The sequence below is a fragment of the Sparus aurata genome, chromosome 1 (genome assembly GCF_900880675.1).
Source record: "Sparus aurata chromosome 1, fSpaAur1.1, whole genome shotgun sequence".
Lineage (NCBI taxonomy): Eukaryota > Metazoa > Chordata > Actinopteri > Spariformes > Sparidae > Sparus > Sparus aurata.
Genome location: NC_044187.1, coordinates 11,181,674 through 11,190,345, shown reverse-complemented (window position 1 = coordinate 11,190,345; position 8,672 = coordinate 11,181,674). Strand labels below are relative to the sequence as shown.

Below are 8,672 nucleotides of genomic sequence, written 5' to 3'. Positions count from 1 at the left end.
AGCGGGTCGGGTCACCTCAGGCTGTCTCTGGAGCTTTACTGGATGGATGAACACCATTCTTCCAAAAGATATTCCCTCATTTAGAGCTCATATGATGGTGGTGGAGAACTCTATCACTTGAAAATCTTCCATTGGTGGTCAGCAGGGATGGGATCAGGGTCCGCACTGATCAAACAAGGAAGGTGAGTGAATTTAGAAGTTGAAAGGTCTTTCGCAGAGTTTTAAATATAAGATAGTTATCAGGCGTTTTAGCAAAGTGTAATCCTGAAGAGCCAGTTTTTAAGTAAAAATCAAATTTAACACATTTAAATCATATGATTAATCGCATATTTGATCAGAGCAGAAGCAAGGATTTACTCTGCTTTTGACATACTGTTCGCTCTTTAAAAATAGTACTTTGCTCAGTGACTTTATTCTGTAGAAGTTATATGAGATTAGATTAAAGGAAATCTTTTAAAGGGGCTCTGTGGAACTTCTGTGTTGTGCTGGAAGCTGTTCATTATTTTATGTCAGCAGGGTCCCCCCTGTGAACTTCAGTTAGTGTTGCTCTCTGTAAGCAGAGCGTAGAGAGGCACTCAGACGAGGCACTTGAGAACGTTAAATGCAGCAAATTCTTACAAAGAGCCCGTTTTATCTATATGAAATCTTTACTATTTCACACCTCCATTCAATGTGAAATGAGGGCGAAAGGAATAGGAAACTGACTGAAATTAATCACTGATATTGCTTTAAAAAACCTGTTTATTTGCAATGATGAATGATATTTTGTACTCTTAGTGAAGGACATTTCTAAGAAGGTTTGTGTGACTTTATCTCTGATGTCTAGGAGCTCTCCTAAATATGAGAACATTTTTAGACCAAAAGAAATGTGATGAATGCCTTTTATTCCTGATTATACAAGTATGAGTATATGTCTCCTGCTTGACTTATGCTTTCATATTTCACTTTCAAAATTACACCTTTAGCAGTGGTGACTGGCATGGCCACAGCATGAAATTCACAATGTTTTATAGAGATTTTACCAGGGGCGTTGCTAGGCCTGCAGCTTTACAGGGGCACAGCCCCCCCCCCGGTCAGTCTTGCCAGTGTCCTCCTCAACAGATATATCTGTTTCTATGGAATCTGTTCCCTCAGACTGTCCACCTGCATCTTCTCCTGCTTTCACCTGTCACAAGAGCTGTCAACTACTCCATTCTGTGATCATAAACTGTCTGTGATGAAAAATAGACTCAATGTGAAATTTCATCTGGAATTTTACAGGGGGGCACAGCGCATGTTTACCGGGGCACATGCCCCGGTAAAAAGTGTCTGGCAACGCCCCTGGATTTTACCCATCAATGTTACCTCTCTGCATAAACTATAATACACAGTCGTTCTGATAGCCATTTTGAGCAAAAACATGGGGATATTGGATGTATAGGTGGAATCCAGAGCAGTAGTAGCTGAGGTTTGGCGCTGCCGATTGAGCAGCAGAAGCTTTTCATGGAAACTCTGAGCCGCACCATAGCCACTTCGCTGGAAACGAAAAAAAAAACTTGGGAGCCAATTGCCAAATGAGCCTGGATGGAAAGATAAATGGATGAGCAGAGGTGAAGGTGCCTGAGGACAAAGTGTTGGGGACAGCTAGAGAGACTATTTGGCCACTCATGGGATGGAAAGTCTGCCTTGGTGGATTTATTGAGGCAATAAAAGATAAGGTCACTGTGTTGTCGGCTTTAATATTAATGTGCCATTTAATGACCCTCACCATGGAAGGAACTAGGTTATCGCTAGTACTAAGATATAGTTCCAGGCAGTTATTTTGTAATAAAGCAGGTGCTTATGTATGTAACTGGACCCCTTGTGGTGCTCCAGAGAGCCCCTCCTTTGTAAAATAATATACAGTTGAACTTCTTTGAAGTTAGCAAGGTGAAAAAAACTCCAATGCTGTATTCTTTTCATTGTACTCCTGCCTGTTTCTGCCTCTCAAATAAGTCCCTAAATAAAATCCCTAAATATTATAAATGGTTGAATTGTTAGAAAAAACTTATTGCAGACACATTTCTGTGTGTGTGTATGTGTATTAGTGTGTGTGTTGGGGGGTGGGGGGGGCGCCGTCCACCACGCTCTCAGTGCTGCTGTTCCCTCCCGCCCCCTTTGTTCGGACTGTCCAATGGGAGCAGCGGGAGCACTCGGCTCCACCAATCAGCAACAACGGATGATAGTGAATGGAAGTTTAGTTTGTGAGTTTGGAATATCGAGGGAGAAATTAACAGAGAGCGTGAGGATTAACCATCGTGAAAAAAACCAACAAAAAAGTTGATTCGGACTCGTAATTATTGACTTTTTGCTTTCACACGAGACTAAATAGACTCTGCTCGAGTTAAAGCCGAACAAGAGCCCTCTCTCTCTCCCCCCCAAAGTCTGTGTCGTGGAGGGTAGCAGGTGTTCAGTTGAGGGAGACGCATCGCCTCAGTCGGCACCCCGAGCCTCAACAGGGTGCCGAGACCGCTAACTGCCGGAGAGAAACTCCCGTGAGTGTGAACGGACGACGATAAGACCGCTGCTCGAGGTGAGCGTTTGTTTTCCGGGCGAACCGGTGTGGAGGACCGTTGGAGACTCTGGATAAAGAAAAAGAAAAGAAAAGAAAGCGACAGGCTCCAGTGTCGCAGCAGCAGCAGCAGTGAGAGTAACGTTAACGTCTCTGTAACGGCCGTTTATCATTTTCAAACCGACCGTTACTTCTTCTGTGGTGCTGGCTAACTCTTCTTCGCCGGTGAACGTAGAGAAAGGACAGAAGGAAAACTCCCCGTCGTTGCGGAGAAACTTGTAATGCGTTTGAGGTTTTTTGCTAACCTGTTGTGTCATTTTTCCGTGTAACCCGAGACGCGGCGCATTACTGCAAGTTAGCCGATTTGGTGTCCGGGGCACAGAGTCCCGTTCTCGGCGACTGGTGGAGGATTTCGACCTGGGTTAACAGTTAATTAGGATATCTTAACGTTAACTTCAGATAACGGACTGCGGCGTCTCCATCAGCACCACCACCACCACCACACTTGGAGGAAAGACTCGGAGCGGTCCTGTGCGCAGTCAGAAAACCACGGCTCCCAACACAATCAATTACCGAATTGATTTTTCTAGAGCACACAAGCACGGGTGGATAATTTACGCGTTTTATTGCCCCTGTGTTAATAACGACCGCTGTCCTAACAGCTGAATGATCCGCGGGACAAATCCCCGGTGAAGACATCAAAAAAACAAGCGCGGATTTGAGGTCGATAGCAGGGAATAAGCCGATAAGTCTAAAACACACTCAAATGTATTAATTCTCCCCGCTCGGATCAATCCAAATGAGAATGAGGTATCGCAGGACGCAGAAACACAAGGACTCCGCCACAGCAGAGAGAGATTACCGTGCCGTTACACCGTGAAGCAGGACTGAGTGAGGGAAAGTCTCTGTTGTTGGTGAGGCAGACCCCCCCTACCCCCACCCCTCTTGCTCCTCTTTCTCCCGCTGCCTGCTGAGTTTTGGACACCGGAGCTGCCAAGTCAGAGCTGGGGAGCTTGTCGGCAGTGAGAGTGGTGCTGAACTCCCGGAGATCTTCGCTTCCCCGGGAAAGCGCGGAGGTAACCGGCGCTGAATCCCCGCTCCTCTCCTCTTCTCTCCTCTCCTACCCTCTCCGCTCGGACTTCTTTCTCATTCGTGCGCAGGGCAGAGAAAGAAAGAGAGAGAGAGAGAGAGTTGCAGCAGCAAAGCACAAGCAGACACCGGCACTGTTGGCCCCCTCTCTCCCGCATGATGAAACCGGGAATGTGCTGCTCTGATGGGTCCCCGGAGCGTGTGGAGGGACCGGCACCAGCAGGGATCCGGCAAAAGATGGGGACAGGGGCGACCCGGAGTGGGAGCCGGTGTCCGCCTCTTCTTCTCCTGCTCCTTCTCGGCAGCAGCTGCCACATGTTGCACGGCCAAGGTATGAGCTTTACTCTCAGGAGCCCTGGGTTCAGATGTCAGATGATGCACTTAAGGATGTTTATATTTACATATTATCTGTATTAAGATCCATTAACCCTTAAGTTATAGTCTGAAAACACTGTAACGCCGAAAACACTGATCACTCTTAAACTGGAAACAATGGTGTGATTTATTTGACAAAGTACAGCAGGTTGCTCATTAGTTGGGGATGTGTTTGTGTCCCTGCAGGAGGGGAACAGAGAGGGGGTGTTTATATGAGGTCAACAACAATGTTTTCGTAAATTAATTCAGGCAGATAAGTTGGCATTTGTAAATTATTGTTATTGTTATGATTATGCATATATTGTAGGAGGATGATTGTAGGATTAAGGTATTGAGGATGTGTATTGGCGAAGGGGAGGGGGTGTTACAGTTTCCAAGCATCTATAATCCCCCTCTTAGTCAATGACCTGCTTAACTACAGCTCTTGATTTGGCACAAATGCACAAACACATAGGCACATGCAGCCTTGCATAGAGTATTAATTTAACTTACTTCCTTTTAGTCCAGTGTTGACCCTGTTGTGCTGGCAGGTGTCCAGATTAGTGTGTTACTTGTGGCTGCAGAGGGCTACTGTGTGGAGTTAAATACAGCAACGGGAAAGAAGATATATGTGATGAGATATTGATTTCTGACCGAAGCTGTTTGAGAAAATTGTGCGTTGCCATGTTACATGCATTTATGTGCATACTTTTCTGTGTAGCTATATAGATAATGAAGGAGAGGGATGGATATTTCTGTGTGCATATGTGCATGTCTGTGTGTGTGTCTTTGTATGTGTGCATACACCTCGTGGGATCATGTCAGAGTGGCTAAACAAAAGCTCAGAAAAGGTCAGCCGGGTGTCGGCTCACAGTTTTCTCCGGGTCACAGATGGCGTGGTGGGCAGAATGTATGGCTGAGACTTGGGGGTTACGTGGAGGAGGGGTCTTAGGAATGTCTGTGCATATATATGTGTGTGTGTGTGTGTGTGTGTGTGTGTGTGTGTTGGAGGTGGGGGGTGAGCTATTTGCGAACGCACTGAGCGTGTGTGTGCCGCTCAAGTGCAGGAAAGTGCCTGCCTGGTTGTGAGAGGGGGAGCCCAGGTAGAGGAGGAATGAGGAGGGAGAGAGAGTCAGTGTGGCGAAGAGGAGAAGGAGGTGGTGTAAGACAGAGCAGAGCAGGGAGAGAGGGGAGTGGCAGGGAAAAGGGGGAAGAATAAGAGATGAAGTGGGGGGGGTTGGAGAGGGATTGCGGCGCACCATGCTTGACACTCAGAGAGCTGTGCCTGCAGTTCAATCGATGATGATGGTATGACAACACATCTGTGTGTATGTCAAAAGTTCCTCTCCTCACCCTTCTTTTCCCAGTCGTCACACTCTCCCTCTTCCTCCCTCCCTCCTAGGTGTTGAGGAGGAGGTGGGAGACGGAGGGATGGCGTGGCTGCAGAGTCAGCTCCTTCTGTCCTCCCTCTAATGTCAAGGTCTCAGCACCCAAGTTGCCACACACTCCATTCCCCACCCTCACACCCGGCACCCCCTTCCAGCTGTCCAGGCTCGGGGGGGGGGGTGCCCTGCTGCTAAATGTCTATACCTCAGTATGGCTAGCAGCCGGGGTTGTGTTTGCATGCGTATGTGCTGGGAGTATGGGGTGAATTAGAAATGAGTGAAACTGATATGGGATGGAGCTGGTGGTGGGGCTGGTGGTGGAGGTAGAGTGGGGGTGGGGTTATTGATTTGATAAGCTGTGCCAGGCGGCCAATCGAAGGCTGTAGATTCTCCAGGTTCCGACCCCTCTATCCCCAGCATTTATTAGAACGTTTTATTTTAGGAGGAAAAGGATGAAATTCATGAGCCAAGGTTGATCCTCCTGATCTCTCCCCAGCTCTCCCTACTCCCCCTCTGTCCCTCTCCCTCTTTCACTCTCTCTCTCTCTCTCGCTCACTCTTTCTCTCAGTCAATCGATGCCCACACCCCTCCCCATAAATGTGAGGCTTTATATGAGCCAACTCTCGTCTCGGGAGCACATTTAAATAAGCTCATCGATCTTTCATTTTAGAGTTTAAGTGACGGCAGCATTTTACTGTCCCCCCTTCCCCTCCACCTCTCATCTGCTCACCTCTCCACCCTCCTTTCTTTATTCATAACTTATCCCTCAGCCCCCCACTGCCTCCCTGAGTGGGTTCTGCTCCACAGCTGTTTGGCTGATTCACATTTCCAGCATGGATATAGACAGAGCCTGGACTTTTTATTCTGACTGAAGTCAAGCATGAGTAACATTCAGTGTGTTTCAAAATGTAAAATATATTCTATATTGCTAACAGACGGAGTCCAGAATGCATCTCTTCACTTAATATTACTGCTGTAAGATGAAAGCCTCGCTGACTGTCCACGATTCCCTGCAAGCAGCCATGTTTCGGCTGTGCATTTTGGAGATTTTCAACATGATTTTCAAACATTTTCAGAAACCCAAATCAGTCAGGACCATGTAATACTCATAATGACATTAAAACATGCAAATGTTCAAAGTCAGAAGGGGTTCACATAACAACAGTGATATGGACTATTAGGTTTATAATACATGGAGATTGATTTTTTTCCCAGTTACTAATGTGGATAATGATAATGGTCTATAAGTAGCCAAAGAGTAATGAAAAAATACTGCTGGTCGTCATTATTGTTAACCTTGCCCAAGGTAATTGCATTAAAATGTGGCTGGAGCATCCCAGCTGTTAAACCACTGAACTTGTTTCCAGTCTAAAAAATAAATTACAAATCACAATTTTTAGGGCTCCTACTAAAGTTTATAACTTCGGAAGTTTTCTTCTGCTCCAACTAGGCCAAGGAAAGACTTGCATCGTCACGCTGACCCACTTAGTAGATCTATCAATGTGATTAGGTTTGATATGACACATGTCATTGGCTCAACTGCGGCAGAGCTTGATCCTGATTGGACCACTGGGCATGCTTTAGTGAAATGAGGTCAGTGATAGGACATTTCGATGGTGGGCTATGGGCTGGGAGAATTCTGAGCGTGATGTCGAAACCCAAATCAGAAAGACTAGCATGCAGTTTCACACATGTGCACTCACCCACATGCATGCATACACACAGTCCTTCTCCCTCATCAGTGTCAAACAGTTGAAGCGGACGTGGAAATTTGCTTAACCGTGTTGTAATGAGGAGATGGTAAATTAGAAGCCTCATCTAACAAATTATCATCTTCCATGCTGCACAACCTCACAGAGACCACATCTGTGACACTCTTATGAATTTGTTTTAAATGTTTTATTATCTTCCTCTGATGGCTGCAGTGTAGAATACCAATATTTTTAGAACAGCTCAACAGGCCGTTTATCACTAGAGTTATCGTAGCACACGCCATTACTTTGGCGAGCAACCTTTTGGAATTTGATGTATTTTAAACTGTGAATTTACTGCTTGTTACAGTTATACACGTGTTCCTTCTTTGCCCACGGACACAAATTTAATCCCACATTCAAGTAGTTTGAATTTGGAGGCCTCAGGAGAGACTTGGCTGTCTGATGGATTGTGTGTGTGCGTGTGCATATGTATTAGAGGAGAGCAAACGATGGAGGAGAAGACACTGTGAATTTGTGTGTGTGTGTGTGTGTGTGTGTGTGTGTGTGATAGACGTCAGGTTATTCAGGACTAAGAGGAAGTGAGGTCCCTGGTCGACTCCCTTATTTCCTGTCTGTCAGTAGGAACAAATCACCACACTTCCACAGCCAGCTGACACTTTGCAGTGGCTTTGTGTGTGTGTGTGTGTGTGTGTGTGTGTGTGTGTGTGTGTGCGCGCGCCTGCATGTGAGTGTGCATGTCTGTGTGTTTCTGAGGAAAAGTGTTTGTGTGTCAAACTGTCTCTGTGTGCAGACCTGGTCCGTGAAAGAGATTTTAGTCTGACAGGACTACATACAGTGTATGTGTGTGGGTCTGTGTGTGTCAGATTGATGCTAACCCTCTATCAGTCCTAAGTGTTTTCTTCTCACAGCAGAAGAAGTGGCAGATATAGAGAAGCAGCCAGAGTCTCCTAATGGAAAATAATCACCTGTGTGTGTGTGAGAGGTGGTTTGTGTGTACATAGTAGAGACTAACGGGGGCATCTATCCTTTCTTCTTTTGTTCACTTCTACACACAAACTTGCAGTAGTGTATTACTTCTTTTGGTGAGCCTGTGAGTTGTGTAGGTGAGATCATTGAAAGGGCAGATGGGTCATGTTTCCCTCTCCAGCAGTGTTACTGTGACTGTGGTCAGTTCAAGGCACAAAATATTAAATATTAATACACGGCCTAGACATAATTGCCAAAAGCTTTGTGTGTGTGCTGTCAGTGAATACATTCGAATATATATTTGAATATAAAAAAAAACAACAGAGATTTGATTGTGAAAATTAATATTCGACTGTGGAGAAAAACACATTAGTGGCTGCTTTACGAGTGGGTGCACTGCATGACGCGTCACGGACAGGTCACAGGAGTCACACTTGCACAGTGTCACTCACTGCTGAAAGTGAGACGCGACAAAAAAACGTGGCAGATGCAGATGGCAGAGAGAAAAACGAAATGGTAGAAAGTTCAGAGCCCAACTTGGCAGCAGAGATAATGGTTTGGACTCCAAGCAACCTAAAAAGCCCTGTTTGGAAATACTTCGGATTTTGGTCAGTAGACACAGTATGCAAGCTG

At 45.8% G+C, this 8,672-nt stretch overlaps 1 protein-coding gene across 4 annotated transcripts in view; it reads left to right on the top strand.

Annotated features, from left to right (window-relative positions):
* Positions 1–2,216: 2,216 nt before the first annotated feature.
* The window catches only part of LOC115585913 (protein sidekick-1), a 251,660-nt gene continuing 245,204 nt past the window's right edge, over positions 2,217–8,672 (top strand). For all 4 annotated transcript variants that reach the window (XM_030424570.1, XM_030424559.1, XM_030424587.1 and 1 more), the window contains exon 1: positions 2,217–3,950. In XM_030424570.1, the coding sequence (XP_030280430.1) occupies positions 3,776–3,950 (175 nt within the window). In that variant the 5' untranslated portion in view covers positions 2,217–3,775. The remainder of the gene's footprint in view (positions 3,951–8,672) is intronic.